Source organism: Lactuca sativa, chromosome 1, assembly GCF_002870075.4.
Source record: "Lactuca sativa cultivar Salinas chromosome 1, Lsat_Salinas_v11, whole genome shotgun sequence".
In the NCBI taxonomy this organism is placed as follows: domain Eukaryota; kingdom Viridiplantae; phylum Streptophyta; class Magnoliopsida; order Asterales; family Asteraceae; genus Lactuca; species Lactuca sativa.
This window is the reverse complement of record NC_056623.2, coordinates 169,222,250-169,243,903: the sequence shown is the minus strand read 5'-3', so window position 1 is coordinate 169,243,903 and position 21,654 is coordinate 169,222,250. Positions and strand designations below refer to the sequence as shown.

The 21,654-nt window shown below is 33.7% G+C and overlaps 1 protein-coding gene across 1 annotated transcript; it reads right to left on the bottom strand.

The window, feature by feature from the left end:
* Positions 1 to 1,194: 1,194 nt before the first annotated feature.
* Positions 1,195 to 4,218, bottom strand: LOC111885067 (uncharacterized mitochondrial protein AtMg00810-like). Its single transcript, XM_023881356.1, has 4 exons — positions 3,899 to 4,218; positions 3,561 to 3,819; positions 1,651 to 1,751; positions 1,195 to 1,309 (listed from the first exon to the last, which is right to left on the bottom strand). Exons 1-4 carry the CDS (start codon positions 4,216 to 4,218, stop codon positions 1,195 to 1,197), a joined length of 795 nt encoding a protein of 264 aa, XP_023737124.1.
* Between the last annotated feature and the right edge of the window lie 17,436 nt (positions 4,219 to 21,654).

The window sequence follows — 21,654 nt, the reverse complement described above, 5'->3', positions numbered from 1 at the left end:
ACTTTGAACTTCTTCTTGGACCAAGGCTGTTTCAATGATTGGGCTTTGAACATCTTGAATAACTTGAATGGGCTTAATAATCGGACTTTGAGCATCATGATAAACTTTAGTGGGCTCAACAATTGGAGAGGATTGTTGTCCTGGCTCAGTAGAAAGCACTCTCGGCCTTGGATCTTTACGTCTTTGCTTTCTTGGTGCTAAGGAGGCGTTTGAGGCAGTTTTATCACTCTCAGATGGAGAATCAGAAATAACAGGACCTGCTTGGGGAGGCTTCCTTACAGTTGATTGTAGTTGAGCAATGAGAGCATCCATATGTTTGGGTGTGGGATCACTTGACTGCTTAAAGATATTCACATCCTTTTTCTGTCTCAACTGGAGTATCCACATCCTTACTGATCGGCTCCTTTGGTGGTACATACATATGAAAATCCATTCTATCATCATCACTGTCACTATCATCATCATCAGAATCATCAACATCATCATTAGTATCATCATCATCAGAATCATCAACATCATCATTAGCATCATCATCATCAGAATCATCAACAACCTCAAACGAAGAACTGAGATTTTATCTTGCTGGAGCTACGTGTTCTTTAGCTACTATTGCAATTGGAGTACTAAAAGCTTGAACGCCTTATGTCTCTGCAAACTTTCCAAATTTAACCAATTCTTTTAATCCTTAAAAGATGACATTGGTTGTTTTTCTTGACCGCTTTATAAGCCCAAAGGTGTTGGGACCCAAGGCTTTTATATCCAACGTGTCAGATGACTTCTCAATTTGAGGATATTTTTTATTTAATATCATTTGAAGGAATCTTGGATACATCAAAAATACATCCTTCGTCTTCCCCTGAAGATTGCCATTCATTTATTCAAAGACAAATTTTGAAAAATTATAATCCCAGTCCATTACTAAAGCGACAATGGCTGAGGATGCAGTCTAACTAATTTCATCCGAACCACCCTTCCTTACAGAAATGCAACTTACAAAGTAGTGTGCCAAAAGCCTCCAGAAAGGTGGCAACAACTTCTTGATGGTAGGGGATATGTTCCTTCATAACACATTTTCTCAAGAGCCTCCCTCACTTGATCGGCAGAAAACTCAACCGGAAACGTAGGAGCATCACCAAACTCAAGCACTTCACAGATAACTTGCTCGTAAACAATTATTTGAGTTCCCTTTACCATTTACTTAACAACATCAACTTCATCTTCTCCCAGCTTGTTGATTAAAGCATTCTTCCAGAACTCAGTAATCAGATCCTTGTAGATAACTGAATTAGAACGCAAGGCGTGAGAAATCCTACAATTATTTAAACCCATGATCAAAGATTTGAATTCCTTGTGTGCGGCAGGTGGATCAGAGAGATATCTTGCGATATTGTGAGATTCTACGAATTTTAATTGGTCCGCCAGTTAACTGCACCAAACAAATTAAATAAGAACAACAAAAATTATAGTTAAAGACTAAAACTAAAATTTTTATTAATTCAATCTTTAAAATTTGGTCAATTAATAATTTCCGAAAATTTATTTTGGTAAAACAGTGTTGAAATCGGTCAAGCCAAGCGTTTTTGGTGGAATTTTAATTTAAGTTCAATTTGACCAGTCTAAAATCAGTTTGACCAGGGTCAAGCCGAATACCTGATAGAGCACCCGACAAAACCCTTTTTAAATTCGGTTGACCACTTTTTATAGTCTTCATCGGAAATTCGCCGTCGACCATGCCGAAATCTTTGAGAACCCTATAAAACTCCACACAAGATTCATAATATATGAAACATTTAGCTTAAAATCCATATACCTATTCAGAACAGTAGTCAATCGAAAAAAAATTGATGATTAACAAGATGATGAACAGTTTAGGGTTTTGAGAGAAAATCGGTTGGTGTGTTTGGTGAGAATCTGAGAAATGAAGTGAAAAGGAGAACAAGAAGCTTTTATACTTAAAAGATTTGGTTTCTCGGTCCATGGACACAGTCCATTGGGCTTAATATAAAACATTTGATTCAAAGATTTATAAAAATATTAAGAAAAAAATAAAAGAAATATAATCCAAATAAACTTACAAATAAACACACTTTGATGAAAGAGTAAAACTAAGAACAATTTTTTTATTGTTAAATTTTATGATATTTGTTTGAGTTTTCTCCCCCAAAATTTGTGCATAGAGAAAAATTATGAACAAATTTACTAAAAACAAAAATTAATGACTAAATTTAAGACTTTTGGGATCAAAGTTGTCAAGCAATTCAATATCGTCGAACAACACACACGCCTACATGTTTAGATCTGGTCAATCACCAATATTGTGGTCCACTTAAACATGAAGGATATTGATAAGTTGGACAGATTATGAATGACAAGACATTTGCTTTTATATTCCTAAATAGGCCACTTAGTTGACGATGACCAAGAATATTGTTGTCCACTTGAATTTGGCAGCGATTTCTACAGACAACCTATTAGATGGTTCAATTTTAGAGGTACTAGAACGTGTTCCCCACTTCTCAACATACCCAGATAATCAAGAACTTCCAAAGAGTTCCTTACTTTAGATGAGTAGGCAATCATTAAGGGAGAGGTCAGATTCAGAATGCGTATGTTGTATACCCAGGTCGGTTCTTTTCCAATCACGCATAGGGAGTAACATATGGCTAACCATAATAGAAGGATTAAGAAGTAAAATGGTGCATATGCTGTGTTCCAGGTCGGATATCTTCCAATCACGCAGAGGATACAACATATAACTAACAGATGGAAAGAATTGCATAGATAAGAAGATGCATAGAAGTAGAGTTGCATATGTTGTGTTCCAGGTCAGATCTGTTCCAATCGCGCAAAGGAGACATCATATGACTAACTGACAGAAAGCAAGAAAATGATTTCCTACAAACCTACTTGTTCAGAATTCCTTAGTAGCCCTATCAGTAGTGGAATTAAGGACACAAATCCATACGTCGAGGATAATGTTAAACCACCGTTCTAGATACATATGACTTTAGTGTATCCCGTCGGTTCCCATGTTTATCTCAATGCTCAATCTACTCGAGAGTCGTATGGTCAAACTAAATGAAACTATCTAAATCCATGTTGTCAATTCCTTTCATTTGCAATCTATGTCAAGTCCTTTTGAATCCTTCATGCCTACCAGTGCATTGGGCACAAAGTCTAAACAATTTAGCTTTAGTGCATTAAACTCCTCTCATATTGCCCTTTAGCACTAAACTTTATATCACCTCCCAAGAATAATTACGAAAGAGATTTTTTTTTTTAAATTCTCCCCCTAAGGATGTGCAAGAGAAAGAAATAAAATAAAGAAAAACAAAAATTTAAAAACAAAAAAAAAAACAAATAATAATTTAATCTTCGAAACAAATCATTTTTAGAAAGCCCACAAGCACATCGAAACGAGCTTTACTGAAGGGTTTGGTAAACAAATCCGTTACGTTGTTATCAGTGTGAATTTGTTCCAAGCGAAAGAGTTTATGCTCATAACAGTCTCGAATAAAATGAATTTTAATGTCAATGTGCTTGGTTTTGGAATGTTGAACCAGATTTTTAGCAATTTGAAGGGCCGCATCATTATCACAAAAAATGGAAGTTTCAAGAAAGTTCAAACTGTAATCCAACAATTGATGTTGAATCCAGATAACTTGAGAACAGCAGGCTGAGGTGGCAACATACTCAGCCTCAGCCGTTGAAGTTGACATCGTTTGCTGTTTATTGCATTGCCATGACACCAATCGGCCCCCCAAAAATTGACATTCACCCGATGTAGATTTCCTGTCAAGATCACACCCTCCATAATTGCTGTCAGCAAAAGCCATGTAAATTGAAATTGGAATTTTTAGGATACCAACGACCCAGCTTAGGGCTACCTTTAAGATACCTAAAAATCCTTTTAACAACAATTAAGTGAGAAAGTTTAGGATTAGCCTGATAACGAGCGTATTGACAGACGACAAACATGATGTCAGGTATGTTGGCATTCAGATACATCAAAGATCCGATCATCGATCGATATTCTGTTTGATCTACGGATCCCCCATCTGGATCTGGAGCCAACACTAGTCTTTTAGCCATTAGAGTTGAAGCAATTTTTGAGTCTTTAAAACCAAATTTTTCTAACATGTCTTCCCCATATTTGCCTTGATGCAATAAGATTCTGGTCGAATCCTGTTGAACCTGTAACCCTAGGAACATTGTCATCTTTCCTAGCGAGCTCATTTCAAATCTTTTCTTCATTACATCCTCGAACTCTTTGCATAACTTTGAGCTGGTCGACCCGAAGATGATGTCGTCTACATATATCTAGACGACAATCAAGTTTGCATCCACTTTCCTAATGAATAATGTTTGATCGATTGTTCCCCTTGTGTATCCATGCTTGAGCAGATGTTCAGTTAGAGTAGCATACCAAGCTCTAGGAGCCTGATGCAAACCATATAAATCCTTGTTCAGTTTGTAAAAATGATTAGGAAACACTGGATTGATAAACCCTAGGGGCTGATCAATATAAATCTTCTCCTTTACTACAGCGTACAAGAAAGGCTGTCATAACATCCATTTGATAAACTATAAATCCCATGAAGGAAGCATAAGCAAGAAATATACGAATAACTTCCAAACGAGCCACGGGAGCAAATACTTCAGTGTAGTCAATACCCTCTAATTACATGAATCCACGAACGACCAACCGAGCTTTGTTGCACACAATCACCCTACTATCATCTTGCTTATTTCTAAACACCCAACATGTATCCAAAGATTTCTTGCCCTTCAATAACTCCACCAACTGCCATACTTTTAGTTTCTCGAACTGATATAACTCTTCATGCATTGCATCTACCCAACTTGGTTCATTTAGAGCCATGTGCTCACTTTTAGGTTCAATTTGGGATATGAAGCACGAATAAAGACACTCATTTACATCTCTACTTTGACTTCTAGTCTGAACCCTGCTTTCTAGTGGACCAATAATGTTCTGGATAGGATGATCGCATTGAACACTGGTTGGAATTTGATTATTGATATCATTTACATTGACTGGAAGATTTGTGATGTTGTCAAAACTGCCTGGTGCCGAATTACCTCCTTCAGACTGTTTGTGATCATGAGAAGTACTTGCCACAAATTCATCTGTGAATGGCTCTAGAAAGAGAAATTCCATGTAAGCTTGTGTGGCAGACACGAAATCGCTTGATGATGCGGGTTCACTTGATGATGTTGAATCCTTTGAGTGAACCTTAGCTTCTTCGAGAGTAATGGATGTATCTTCAGTGACAAATATAGACTTTTGGACTGGTGAAGAAGAAGATGTGTTGGGTGTCGTTTCATTCGTCAAAGAGGATTTAGGAACCACTATAGATGGATTGAACGAACCAATGACAACATCTTCCTCATTATCTCCAACAGCTGCACGTGAACTTAAGCATGTACCTGAAATATCATCTGAAAACACATTAAATGATTTAAACAACGAAGTGTAATCAAATAACCAATCTGGTACAACTTGAGTGTCCCTCATGTTTTCTTCCAGCCAAGGCACATCGAATGACTCCACAATCTATGTAATGGACTTGTTGTAGACCCTATAAGCAGTGCGTCCAACGTATCCTACAAAATAACAATCATCAGCTTTTGAGTTAAACTTGGGAGTTGATTCTAGGTGATGTAGTGTGCATGGACATCCAAATATCCTAAAGTGAGCTACAGTTGGCTTGTGACCATATAAAATTTCATATGGAGTCTTCATATGTTGTTTGTTAATCAGAACACGATTCTGAACGTAACAAGTCGTGTTTATGGCTTCTGCCTAGAAGAAAACTGTTAACTTAGAGTCACAAAGCATGGTCCTTGAAGCATCAATCAGAGTGCGATTTCGCCGCTCCGCTACACCATTTTGTTGAGGTGTCCTAGCAGCACTATACTGACGTAATATACCCTTTTCAGTACAAAAATGATCCACTACAACATTCTTTAATTCTATGCCATTATCACTTCGAATCCCCTTCACCTTCTTGTTAGTTTGATTTTCTGTGAGTACTATAAACCTATTGATAAGTTCAGTAGTTTCACTTTTCTTAGACAAAAAGAAAACACATGTGAAACAAGAGTAATCATTTATTATCACCAAGCAGTAGGAGTTTCTATTGATGCTTAGAACATTCACGGGTCCAAATAAATCCATATGAAGTAGTTGGAGAGTTTTGTTGATTGTGTTGACCAGTTTGGGCTTGTGTGGATTGCGATGATGTTTTCCTTGAGCACAAACCACACATTTCTCAAAGGTGATGAAATCCTTTATTGGTAGGCCACGAACAATATCATTCTTAGCAAGATGATTTTGGTTCTTAGCATTTGCATGACCGAGACGACGATGCCAAAGCATAGCACTGTGTTCTGAGACTTTTGAGAATAGACATGTTACTTGCTCAGGAACATTATGGTTCATGTTGATAATATATGCATTTCCTTCATGCGTAGATCTCACCAATCTCTAATCCTCTGGTATGATGATACCAGGTTTCAAGATTAATCATTCCTTGTTTGTGAAATGAGTTGAAAAACCATTGTCACAGATCTGAGAGATGAAACTGTGTTTCAACTCTGGAGCATAATTAACATTTTCAAAACTCAAAACTCCATTAGTAATCGTACCCTTTTGAGTGATTTTTCCTCATTCTCCTCCCGCGAAGGAAACATACCCTCCATTAAAATTTTCAATGTCTTGCAACTGAGAGATGTCTCATGTCATGTGCCCGGAACAGTCACTATCAACATACCAAGGTCTGATGATATTCCTTCATAGCTGTTCCTGCACCACGTGCGCAATTAGTTAGATTTGGGGACCCAGTCCATAGAGACACTGGGTTGACCATGTCCATCTATACATTTAACTTCTTGCCATACCATATCCTTTGAATCAAATATTATACTCGAAGAATTTAAAGGATGGTGAGATGATTAGGCTGCATGACCTTTGCACCCATCTATAATTAGGTTTGAAAAATTTATTGTTGACATAGATGGAAGCTTTTACATTTTATTTTGAAGTCTTTTTGTCTTTTATGTTTGACCTTTTGGGTATCCATCTATAGCTAGATGAAGACCCATGAGATGACTTTGGTGACACCGATCTTGATTTGATCAAATTTGGTTTCATCAAATTATCTCTTGAATTCTTCTTCAAAATCGTTTTGTCTTTATTTTCTTTTATGACCTGCTTTCTGTCATTGTTTGTATTCCAATTACCATCACTAGAACGTGACCTTGAAGAATTTCTTTTAACAGATCTTCCTCGCGATACGTCCTACCTACCTTGTGTATAATAAGGAGTATAAGCACGATTCAGATAGTTTTTGGCAATGTATCCAGGAGTTCCACAGTGGAAACATGTTTGCTTCTTCATATATAAATGATTATTACTTGTCCCTGGTTGCGATACCAGATTATGTCCACAAGTACACCTACAGTTGACATTCTGTTTGACTTGTCTTGGTGGACTACGTTTACTAACGGCAGGCCCATTAAAAGTTGGATGAATAATCACATCATGCCACCCATTGGAACAAAAGTAACATCAAGTTTCAAAAAAACAATGTCTAAACAATCAACAGAGTCAACGAAAATAGCAGTATCAGTTTTCAAAACATCAGTTTTAAAAGCAATGTCATTTTTTAAAATACAAGCACTCTTTCCATCTTCCTTCCTGTCTTGCACTAGGGATTCATCTGCATGTGAGGTAGAAACGTTAGTATCGTTCACCCTATCATTATCCACTGTCTCAACAACAGTTGGCTTTCCATATTGCATGTGTGCTTCCCTTGCTATTTCTTCCTCAGTCATGGGAGAGAAGGTGCAATTATCATTAAATGGGGGAGTAACACTATCATAACCAAGACCTACATTCTTTTTACCTTGCCATCTAAGGTGTTTCTCAATCATCGTCTCAACCTTCTTACTTGACACATCAAATTTTTTTAAATTAAAATCTGCATTTTCAAACTTATTTTTTAATGTGTCAAGCTCGGCAGTTAGACTGGCAATCTCTACTTGAGCATAATTATGTTGTTCACATTTATTACTATATTCTTCCTTAATCCTTTTCAAGTCTTTGGTTTGGGCCTCACAATTTTCTTTTAATGGCTTTTGGGCCTTTCTGAGAGTGTATTTTCATGTTTAAGGTCCTCAATCTCCCTAATTAATAAATCAAGTTGATCACGATAAAATTTAATTATATCACTAGAGGCTTGAGATCAGGAAGTTTCACTGACCTCTTTTATGGCAGGTGTGGTAGAGACCATGAAGGCAAATTGTAGTTCCATCATCTCTTCTTCAGCTTCTTCCACCTTTGAATTTTCACTGATCTGAGCCAAGTTTGCTGCTTCATGTCCTGTCAAATTCAACGCCTGCATTTGATCCTCCCAGTTGAAGCTTTGTGCCACCATTGCCAAGTTAGCGGTTTCATTGTTGCATGCAGCTGCTCTGTTGTTCCCTGGGGGCACCAGTGTCCTATCAAAATTGTTTCTGGTATCTGGCTTGGTGAATTCACGTGCAAAGTGACCTGGATCATGACAATTGAAGCACCGAAGCTTGCTCTTGTTGAAACCTGCCTTCTTCTCCAAATTTATTCCCCAACTATTCTTTCCTGTACGTTGAGTAAACTTATTTGCCCTGAACACCGCCATAGCTATTTGCCACGTGATGTCCATCTCCTCTATGTCCTCATGATGAATCTGATCCAGTTCTCCAACCATAAGTGGAGGGGCTAAATCTCCTGTTAGAAGAGCATTGTAACAATTCATAAACCCAACCATTAGGGCTAAGTTCTCTTCAGCTTCTTTATGAATTGATGAAGTTTGAGCTGTGGCTGTGACTTTAGAATTTGAGCCAGAAGAACTTGAGGGTATTAGAGATTGAAAAGGCACAACATGATGAGCAGTATATGTTTGTTGAGTTGAGAAAGCATTATTTGATGAGATTCCTAGATTTGCAGTAGAGTAGGAATTCACATGGTTGATTTCACGTTGTTGTTAGGGTATAAATGTTGTAATATGTCGAAGTGTTAGTTATGTTGTTACGAAGGATCTTTAGTCTTCGTAAGAAGGGTCTTCGGATGTAATGTTATATTTACTAAGGCATTTTAATGAATAGTCTTAATGTCTAGTCCTTAGTATTTTGTTATGCTTTTGTACTCCTATAAATAGAGGTCTGTACTAAGTGAGAAAACAACTTTACACACAGTCTTTACAGAGAATTCCTTTGTACTCTGTAAAATTGAAAGCATAATATGAGCTGAACAAATATTATATTTACTCTCGTGTTCATCATTTTTCTTCTTTCTGAATTCTTAATTGAATTGATTTTAATACTCGATTACAAATCTCATCAATTGGTATCAGAGCAGGAATCCTTTCTGTGATCTGATTTTCATACGATCAAAAAGGTTTTTGAATCAACTGTTTGATTCGAAAAGTTTCCGTCCTTTTTGAAATTGAAAAATTCTTCTTGATCTCAATCTAGGATTTGATTCTGCGAAAATATTTGTTAATCGAGTGTTCGTTGTGTAATTCTGATTTGAATTATACAATCTGTTTTCAAAATTCTCAAAAGTTTAGTATCATCTTGAAGTTTTTGTCCGTACAACAATGGCGTCATTCAATCTGAATTCGATGACATCATTTTCTCATTTGCTTGGATCATCCACAAAAATTCCAATGCTTATTCCAGAATATTATGATCAGTGGGCAGATAGGATGGAAGATTACTTGAACGGATTAGATGAAGAGTTATGGAAATGCATCTCAGGAGAAATCAATCAACCTGCACAAGTTCAGCCAATCGGTATGTCTTCAAGCAGTTCGGAAGTTGATAATCAAACCGAACGTTTAAAACGACTGGAGAAGAAATGCATGAGGGAATTAAGAGGTGTGTTGCCTCCTGTTGTGTACAATTATGTCAGAACATGCAAAACAGCTAAACAAATCTGGAACAATCTCAAAGACAAATTTCAAGGGAGTGAAAAGACGAAGATCACATCTGTGAAACAATGCCTGGTGGAACTCAAAGATTTCAGACAAAAAGAAAATGAGTCTATTGAAGCATACTATGATAGGTTCAACGAGTTAATCTATCGTTGTAATCATTATAGTATAATAAGGTCACCAATGGAGTACAATTTGATATTTGTAATGGGACTTCGAAAGGAGTGGAGAAGTGTGAGTATGATGGTGAAAAATCAACAGAGTTTTGATACTTCGACTTTGAATGACTTGTACAATCAACTAAAATCTCATGAAAATGAAGTTAATGAAATAGCTGAGGAAACAATAGCAAGTCTTGGTGGACCACTGGCACTAGTTTTGAAGGTTTCAGAAAGAGAGAATGAAAAATCAAAGTCTGATGAAGAAGAAGGTTTTCTGATGAATTCTGATGATGAGGCTGTTGCATTTTACTCAAACAATAGAATAAAGAAATTTTTTAAGAAACCTTTTAATCCAAGGAAGTCATCAGATTCGAAGGGTAGTTTTGTGAACCAAAACAAACTAGATGAAAAGAAGAAAGAAATGAAGACAGATTCGAAGAATGAGATGGAGCAAATGAAGATGGTATTGAAAGGTGATACATGAATTAATTGTCATTATTGCTATGGAGCAAATCATTTAGCAGTAGATTGTTTGTTGAGGAAGAAAGAGGAAAAGAATAATAAAACTAAGGATGAAGCATACTACACTGAGAAACTGGAGGAAGTAAAGAAGAAAGCAAAGAATTTGTCATTGGTGGCTCATGGAGAAACTGAATCGGATGGAACATATCAAATATGGTCTTCGGGTTCAGATGATGAAGAGATGAAAAATCCAACTCATGGAGCTTTGTATGCAAAGATGGAAGAAGATTCAGATGATGAAAAGACTGATGAAGTGTGTGGGCAATGCTTCGTTTCGAAGTCTACTGACAGATCACCCATGACTACTAAGGTACGTAACATTTTTGAATCTTTTAACATTCCAGTTTCCGCATATAATTCTGAGTTAGTATCTTTTGATGAAACTGTTACTTACTTTGATTCAATCGTTGTGTCTGCTAGCAATGAAGCGAAAAAGTTAAGTGATCAATTACTAGAGACGAGAAAAATGTTAGATTCAAAAGTCACTAGGATTGATTACTTAGAATTGCAAGTTTCAAATATCATGGAGGATAGAGAAAAATTAGCAAAAGAAATAAACTTGTTGTTAGCACAAAGAAATATTTTCTGTAATTCTGCAAAAAGATTGTATGGAAAATTAACTGAGTTACATCATTCGTGTGAAATAAGTAAGGAACAACATAGAAAATTACTACCATTTTTAACATATGATAGAGCTAAGGTTGATAGTATTTCATATGATTGTAAAAAAGAAATTTCTGATTTCAATAAAGTTCCAGATGATAGGTTTAGATATGGAATTGCTAAAGTCGAAGATTATCTTGATGCTAATGATTTAGTAAAAATTGTAAATGAGACCTTATCTAAATCAGAACAACTTCGAATTTTGAAAAACACTGAGAATTCTACATCCAATTGTGAAACTAATATTGCTGATATTGAAGATAATTCTGATAATATTAGTGAAATTAGTGATTTAGAGGATGTAGATTGTTCTCAATTGTCTGTCATAAATGTAGCAAATTCTTTTAAAGGGAAAGAAAAATGTGACGATTTATTAATGAAAATTGAAACTGATAAACCCTCAACTTCGAAAGTTTGTGATATGGAATATGTGGAAATACATGAGAGTCAAACGGATGATAGTGAAAATGAGGAAGAAAATACAAATTCAAAGGTCGAAACAAATTGAAATTCCTCGAGTGGTTGTTGATCAAGTCTATTTGGATACACAAGAATTTGAGAAAATTCTTAGTGAAAAAGGTGCTCATTATCTTGAATCGAATACTGTCGTTTATCCAATCTTCAAATGCACTGATGATATTGTGTTCCCAAATCAAGTCTTCGTAACAACAGGTAATGTTGAAAATATAAAGCCTGAATTCAAAAAGATGGTTGATGAAGAAAATATGCATACATCAAATGAAGGATTCTTTTCAAATTAAAGTACAGTTGAAAATAATCTTACAAAGAATTCATATAAATTTCAACATCAAAAACCAAAAAGAGTATGAATTGAAAAGTCAAAAGTTGAAAAGAAGGAAGTTGTCTCAACTGGAAATGTGTTTACAAAGCAAGAAGGTGTTAAAACTGATGTTAAAACAATTAACAAATCAATAAAATTAAATTCAAAAGAATTTAAAGCTCATGTTGAAATTTTTTCAAAGGAAAATAATATTTCGAAACGTCAAGCGAGAAAAACAATTTTTGGGCAAACTGTTGAGCCATCAAAAATGAGATCAACAAATTTTTCAAATAGAAGAAAAGTTTTTAAAGAAAAATCAAAGTCTCAAATTTTTGAAAAGAAAAGTGCTTCGTTTTTAAATAACAAATCAAAAGTTTCAAATGAAATAAAAACTACAATACCAAGAAATTTTTTTCAGAAAAAGGTTGGAACACAAACTTCAAAGTTTCAAAACAAGACATCTTATCATGAATCATATCTTTCCAAACCAAAAATTGATTATGTTCCAAATTCAGCAAAATGTTATAATCCTTTGAAGAAACAAGCTGACAAAGTCTCATATGCAAAGGGAATAACAACAAAGAGAAATATTGATCATTGGTTGGAAGGAAAAGGAAAGATATACCAATCAAGTAAGTTTTCGAAAGAACAGATACATGAGGCGTATGACAAATATGCTAATCCTTCAACGAATGGTAGTTCATCATCTAAAGAGTCAAATATATCAGTTAAAGTTTGGCAGCCGGTCACAAGTGCAAAAAGTGAAAAATCACAAACTCAAGATGCGAAGGGTGTAATTAGTGAAAATTTGAAAATAATAAACACTCATATATCTGACCCTTCGAAAGAAAATGTTAGATTTATTGACAGTTTCAAAACAAAAGTATGTGATTGGGTTAATGGTTGTACTTTACAATTGAATCACAAACCTAATATGAATGGACCCAACAAAGCTTGGGTACCTAAATTTTTCCAATGATCGCAGGTACTTTGTGACGAGCAATATGATAACAAGTGGTATATTGATAGCGGTTGCTCACGTCACATGACTGGGAAAAAGGAAAACTTGCGTGATTTTCGAAGCTTAGAAAATGGAGGAGTGGTTAAGTTTGGTAATAATCACAAATGCAAAGTCAAGGGTTATGGAAAGATAACGAATGGAAATTTCACTATCAACAGAGTTGCATATGTTGAAGGTTTACAACACAACTTGATAAGTGTTTCACAACTTGTTGTGGGCACTGGCAATCAAGTTCTTTTTAATGAAGAAGGAAGTGTCATTTCGAATGTTAAGACTAAGGAAGTTTTACATAAGTCAAAAAGAAAAGGTGATATGTTTACATTGGATATTGTTCCTATTGTAGGCAAACCTGTTGTGTGTCTACTTTTGAAGGCTGCTGCCGATGTTAGCTGGTTATGGCACAGGAGATTATCACATCTCAATTTTCGAAACATCAACAAACTTGTCATACAAGATCTGGTAAGAGGTTTACCCATTCTTAAATATGATAATGACAGTTTGTGTGCAGCTTGTGAAGTAGGAAAACAACACAAACAAGGTCATCCTATCACAATAGATTCGAAGATTGTTGAACCCCTTGAACTCTTGCATATTGATTTATGTGGTCCTTCAACAGTTGCTACTCTTAACAAGAAAAAGGTACATTTTGGTAATTGTAGATGATTTTTCAAGATTCACGTGGGTTTATTTTCTCAGGTTAAAATCCGAAGTTCCACAAATGATGATTGATCTTATCAAGAAGATGGAAGTTTCATTGAAGAAGTCAGTTCGAAAAATTAAAAGTGATCATGGAACTGAATTCAAAAATCGTGTCTTCGATTCATTTCTGGTGGAAAAAGGAATTTCGCATAATTTTTCATCTCCTTATACACCACAACAAAATGGTGTAGTTGAGAGAAGAAATTGATCATTATGTGAAGTTGCAAGAACAATGTTGGCGTATTCGAATTTACCTTAATATCTTTGGGCTGAAGCTGTTTCAACTGTTTGTTTTACTCAAAATCGATCATTCATTCATAGACGGTTTAATGTTACTCCTTATGAAATCATCAATAATCGAAAACCTAATGTCAAATTTTTCCATGTTTTTGGATGCAGGTGTTTCATAATGAATCTTATGGATAATCTTTCGAAGTTTCAAATAAAGGCAGATGAAGGAATTTTCTTGGGATACTCACACAATTCAGTTGCTTATAGAGTGTTAAATAAGAGAACTCATAAAGTGGAAGAAACTTTTAATTTGACATTTGATGATTAATACATTAAAAAGTCTAATCATAAATTTGCGAATTATCCTATTTTGTAAAATTCTTCAAATATAGATGATTCAATTGAAATGGATGATGTTGATTATGATTCGATTTTTGGTATTTCAGATCAAGCAATTGATGCAGAAAGAAATGCAACTGATAATCAAACATCAGAAAATTTGAAGTATAACAATGATTCAACTTCGAATTTGAATCAAAACCCAAATGAACAAGCTGATGATCCAGTGGAGGGGGAGCACTTGGATTCAAATACTTTTTGTTGAGGGGGAGAGTTATAGTGAAAGAGATAACATGTCAACAAATGTTAATGTCGAAGAGGAGCAAATTCTTGAAGAAGAGCCGATCAGTGAACCAGAGCAAAATATCGAAATGGAGTCAATCATCGAGGGGGAGCCCATACTTGAGAATGATCCAATTCTTGAAGAAGAACATTTTGATGATGCTGATGATTTAATTTCCATAAATGGATCAGAAACAGATGTTATGTTCGAAGATGCACTTTTGGATTTTGATCCTAATTATCCACCATTGGATAAATGGACAAGAAATCATCCAAAAGATCAAATTCTTGGTGATACACAAGCAGGTATAATGACAAGAGCACAAATTCAAGCACGAAATGAGGTACTGAATAATCATCAAGAGTTATGCATGTTTAATGTTTTTATTTCCAAAATCGAACCAAAGACAGTTAAGGTTGCAATGGAACACTCTGATTGGGTTGTTGCTATGAAAGCTGAATTGTCTGAATTCGAAAGAAACAAGGTTTGGAGATTAATTCCAAAACCTGCTGATGTGTCAATTGTTGGACTCAAATGGATTTATAAAAACAAAACTAACAAAGATGGAAACATTATTCGAAATAAAGCTAGACTTGTTGTTAAAGGATATTCTCAACAAGAAGGAATTGATTACGAAGAAACATTTGCCCCTGTTGCAAGACTCGAGGCTGTTCGTATTTTTTTGGCTTTTGCAGCTCATAAAGATTTTGATGTTTATCAAATGGATGTCAAATGTGCATTCTTAAATGGAGAACTCGAAGAAACGGTATATGTTGAACAACCTCCAGGTTTTATAAACACAGAACATCCTGATCATGTTTATATTCTAGATAAAGCTGTATATGGGTTAAAACAAGCACCAAGAGCATGGTATGCAACTCTAACATCATTTTTTAAACAATCTAAATTTAAACAAGGCTCAGTTGATCCTACTTTATTTCGAAAGAAAATTGGAAATCATCTGATGCTTGTTCAAATTTATGTTGATGATATAATTTTTGGCTTAACTGACCCTGCTTTATCTAAAGAATTCGAAGATCTGATAAAAAGCAAATTTTAAATGAGTATGATTGGCAAAATTAATAACTTTTTGGGTTTGAATATTCGTCAAAACAGGGAAGGCATATTCATTAATCAAGAGAAATATACAAAGAATTTGTTGGAAAAGTTTGGAATGATGAATAGCACAAGGTTACGAATACCAATGGCAACGGGCATAAAGCTAACTCCTTCGTTAGATAAATCTGCTGTTGATATTACTTTGTATCGAAGCATGATTGGGTCTTTATTGTATTTAACTGTAAGTAGACCTGATATTATGTATTATGTTTGTAATTGTGCAAGGTATCAATCAAATCCAAGTGAACCACATCTCACATCAGTAAAGAATATTTTCCGATATTTGAAAGGCACTACTTCGTTAGGATTGTGGTATCCTTCGAAAACAGGGTTCTTTGTACAAGTTTATTCGGATGCGGATCTTGGAGGATGCAATCTTGATCGTAAAAGCACAACTGGTGGGTGTCAATTGCTAGATGGAAAGTTGGTCAGTTGGCAATCGAAGAAGCAAACATGTGTGTCAATATCAACCGCTGAAGCTGAATATGTTGCTGCAGCTGCGTGTACATCACAAATAATTTGGATTCAAAGTCAATTAAGAGATTATGCAATTAATATGAAAAAGATTCCTTTATATTGTGATTCACAAAGTGCAATAAGAATTTGTCATAATCTTGTGCAGCATTCGAAGACCAAGCACATTGCTCTTCGATATCATTTCATCAAAGATCATGTTGAAGAAGGAAATATTGAAGTTCATTTTGTAAAAACAACGGAACAATTGGCAGATATTTTTACAAAGGCTTTGGATGAAAAATCGTTTCTTCGGATCTTAGATGGATTGGGAATGATTGATGGAAATTCTCTTCAAACTGATAAAAGCGAAGAGTGATGGGTCTGAATCATTTGGAGTACGGACGAACAGGATGATTCAGTGTTCAGAGGTTACTGTTCATGGTCAACGCTTCGAACGCTTCGCATTCAGAAGTTTTTGAAATAAATAATCAGAGGTTACTGTTCAAGTCAACGGTTCGAATGCTTCGTATTTGTACACATTTCAACTAAGGTTAGATTTGTAGTTTGTTTAATTTTTTTTTATGAAAAACCTGAAAAATTATTGATGGAAATTCTCTTCAAACTAATATTGACGAACAGGATTGGGAATGATTGATGGAAATTATTGACGAAAAACCATGTCACATGCCTTGATAATAGCCATAACTTCAGGAAGGGTAAGCTTACTCAGATCTCTAGTCTTCTTGATGACATGCTCTGATACCAGTTGTAAGTCCCAACTTCGTGGAAGAGAATTCAATAGCTTCTTGTTAATCTCTGATCAAGGTATATTAATTCCAGCGGTGCTCATCTCAGTAGTGAGGGTAATCAAACTTTGCAGTTGAACTTCCAGAGACTCTCCTAGAACGTGATTAAACAAGTTGAACTTCTGTCGAAGCAAATCCTGTCTGCTCTGTCTCATGTCCTCATTTCCCTCATAAACCTCAATCAAAGCTTCCCATAAATCCTTTGCAAATGTGTATTCCCTAAAGCCTTGAGCAATTTCAGGAGATAAGGCCATAATAATAGTAGCAAGAGCTCGATCATGTTCTTCAAGTTTTTCAAAGTCCTCATCTATGTAGTCCTCTATCTTCTTATCCATCACAATTTTAGCTTTTTCATCCATACTCATAATCTTGATTGGACCTCTTAGAATGCTCCTCCATATCTTGGGATCCTTCATTTTAATGTATTTTTCAATTCTGAATTTCCATTCTGGAAATCCATTAGCAGATAAAAGTTGAGAAATACAAGTGGTAGTCCCCATAATAGAGTCCAACTCTTGATGCATTGAACTGATGTATTGAGAATCCATTTCATTTAATAATATCGAAAGTATCCAAAAGTCAAGGGCAGACCGAACACAATGAAAGTCAACTGAGTTATTGACCAAACACCTTAATATGGTTGACCGAACATGTTAAAGACTTCGGTCTAGAAATTCAACCGAAAACCAAACTAAATTCAGTCTAAACTTTGACCAAAAATCCTGGACTTTGACCAAAACACTCACCGAACACCCTTAAAGATAATGAAACCGAACACCTTGATTTGTTATAGCAAAATTCCTTAAGTTTCGTAATTTAAATGATAAGGTTCCAGGATAATTTCGATAATTCAGATGAAGATTATGAAGAACACGATGAACTTCCAAAATTTCAAGAACAATTAATAGACGATCAAGCAAATATTTATTAATTTCAATAAAAACTAGTCAATCTCCAATCAGGAAAAGAGTTCTCAAAACTGCTAAAAACGGGTTTCCAAGGTTCTTGAATCGATTGATACCTGCACGACGCTCTAATACCAATTGTAAGTCCCAAAACAATAGATCTCACACAATATCAATCAATTTATTTAGTGAATGCGAAAGGTAAACCAAATAGTGATTCAAGAACACTCAAAATAACTTAATGCGCATGATTGTATTAGAAGAAATTGTCTGGTACATCAAGGAAAGCCCTCACTGCCGAATACACCAACAACAATAAAAATGAACGAAAAACCTAAAACAATATTCGGCTAAGTTTAAATATGAACCAAGTATACAACCCATTAACACCCAAGCCCATTCATGACCGAAATCACTAGATGATTTCGGTCGAGCTAACCGAGAATACATTCAACCTTAAAACAAAATAACATTTCAAGCCTAAGAACAAAAACACTATATGCCTAACATAAACCACAAAAATATAACCTAAGATATATATATATATATATATATATATATATATATATATATATATATATATATATATATATATATATATATGATCAAGTAGAAACTCCAAAAATGGTAGCAACCGCGAGGACAATTTGTGTCCTTAAGATTAAAAAAAATAAATGGTCAGGATTTAATTTTATTTATCGTCAAAATCTCGTGAGATGATATGACAATTCTTAATTAAATGCGAGATTTTGATAATTTCTGAGAAATGTTAAATGTTTGGAGGGTACAAATGACAAAAATAAAAAAAAATTAAAAGAAAAAAGGAAAATGTAAATGAAAATTCAGCTATGTGGCCTCTCCATAAACTGACACGTGCCCCCACCTCCCAGCATGACAATTGTCTAACCCTTATTGGCTGGTGGTTTTTGTTCCACCCATTTAGTTTTTGGGCCTTAACTTTTTTTTTCTTTGAAAAAAAAAATCTGAAAAAACCAAAGTTCTTAAAAGTTAATTATCTACAAAATAAGAACTATCATGAAAATTTTAAAATATATATATATATATATATATATATATATATATATATATATATATATATATATATATATATTACTTTTTATATTTATAAAGAAACCTAGAAAAAAAATTCTCCAAAAATTATAAAAATTTAAGTAACACTTCTACTCATTATTCTAATGACTTTGCAAAAAGATTTTTTAACAAATAAGGTGTTTTAGATACTAAACTTGATTTTAAAAGATTAGAAGCTTTTATAAAAATGTTGAACATAATATGATGTAAATTGAGATGATTCAAAATATTTATGATCCAAAAATATTATGATTAAAAATATTTATGATCCTTTACTTGTTATGATCTAAACGTATTTTGATTCAAATATTTAATGATCCTTTGTTATTATATTTTTTTATTATTCAAAGTTAAATGATTCAAAAAATATAATGATCAAGATGTTGTATTGAACAAAAACTTTATTTAATTCAATATATTCTTATCAAAATTAAAATGATTCAAATTAATATGATCTAAAAACATATGATGCATAATATCGTTATGATTCAAAATACTATAAATCATTTATAATCCAAAAATAATATGATCCAAAAAAAGTATGAAAGGAAAATACTATGATCCTTAATATTCTTCTTATTTAAAAATTTATAATTGTTAAATAGTAAAACTCAAACCGATATTTGGTTTAAAAAATAAAAAACATAAAAAAAGCAAAAAATAATAAAAAAAAAAACAAAAAAAAAGCAAAAACATAAAAAAAAAAAAGCAAAAAATAATAAAAAAGAAAAAAAAACTCTACTATCTTCAAGTATGTAGTAAAGATATTAAAAAAACAAAAAAAGGAAAAAAGATAACTTAAAAAAATGAAAAAAAAAAAAACTTAAAATCTTTGAAACCGAGCATATATCTATTTAAAAAAATTGTATTTTCTATAACAAAAAAAAAACAAAATAAACCAAAATAAATGACAAAGAAAAGAAAAACTCCTTTAAATAACGTTCCATGAACGTTCGTTGCACATGATTATTCCATCGAGTCCGCATTACGTTCCATGCACATGTGACACTTACGAACGTGTCACGACAAGTAAATGAGTTTGACGTTTGTGCTTTGACGAGATGATTGGTGAAGAATAGTTCTCGCGGTTCCTACCAATTTTTGGGTTCCTACCGAATCCGAACGATATATATATATATATATATATATATATATATATATATATATATATATATATATATATATATATATATATTAGCCTCACGATCAGTACTGATATAACCCTAGATGACGAGTTTCAAAAGAAGGATATGAATAAGAGAAGAAGATGAGTCTAGGTAAATAAACAACAATAGTTTTGAGTTTTGACAGACTGAAAGCGACATAGGCAGAGAAGGGTCATGATCTCAATTTTGTTTAACGAAGGTATGGTTTTAGTGATCTTCCATTAGTAACCAATGAGAGGGTATCGAGAAGAGGTGGTGACAGAGGCATGGTTTTGACCGACGAGAAGGGACAAGAATAAGCGACGACATTGTGGTGGTCAAATGTATTTCGATGGTGGTCCAAAGTCCAAGCAATGGAGGAAATAGAGGGAAGTCAGGAGGATGGAAAGTGCAAGGGATGTAGTCATGGGTGGTTGTCCGAACTATCGTGGTGTCGATGGTCCACTATCTTCGTATCGAAGACCTTAACTATCACATTTGATTGTATATGGAAGCCCTAATATGCATCGGAGATGAAGAAGTGACGATGTTTGAAGTGTAAAGACGTTAACAAGGAGTATGTCGCACCTTATTATTAAATATATTTTTTATTAATAAATAATAAATAAACAATAACAAATTAAAAGGGTAATATAGTCTTTTTAAGCATAGTAAAGACGGAACTCTCAATAAAATATATAATAGAGACCGTCTAAATTAAAAAGATATATCTAAACCAAACCCACATATCGCCCTAATCCATAAGAAGCATTCTTTCGATTTACCCTAACATATATCAAAGAAACTATAAAAAATGATAAAAATAGTACTAATATGACACATAATAACAAATATGGATAACAAGACACAATTATGAAACAAATAAAAAAGAGTACAAATAATATGCTACATAATAAAATATATAGATAACTAGACATCCCTATTTTAATAAATAAATAAGTTTATTCTTTTATTGATAATTTTCATACTATAAGAGCTCATCATTAATATTATATGTCATATATCATGTCACTTGTCAACCTATTAATTATCAATTTCAAATTTTCCATTCTAATTATATTAATTTAATCACTGATTATTCATTTTAAATTTTAAATTTTAAAAATTTTCACTCTAATTATATTACATTAATAACATTAGATTAAAAAATAAAATAAAATTAAACAGATTATAATGTGATATAATTTCACGTATTTATTTAAATCAACGATTATAATTTTATATAACTAAAAAATTATACCTTAAGTAATAACTTATTTAAAATAATTGATTAATAATTTTGATATTTTTATATGAAAGTTTATTAATTTTATAGCCGTGGTTTTTATGGATTATAAACTAGTAAGATAATAAAAAAGAACCTATAGAATAACAAAAGAAAATACGAATAATATTACACATAATAAAATAGATAA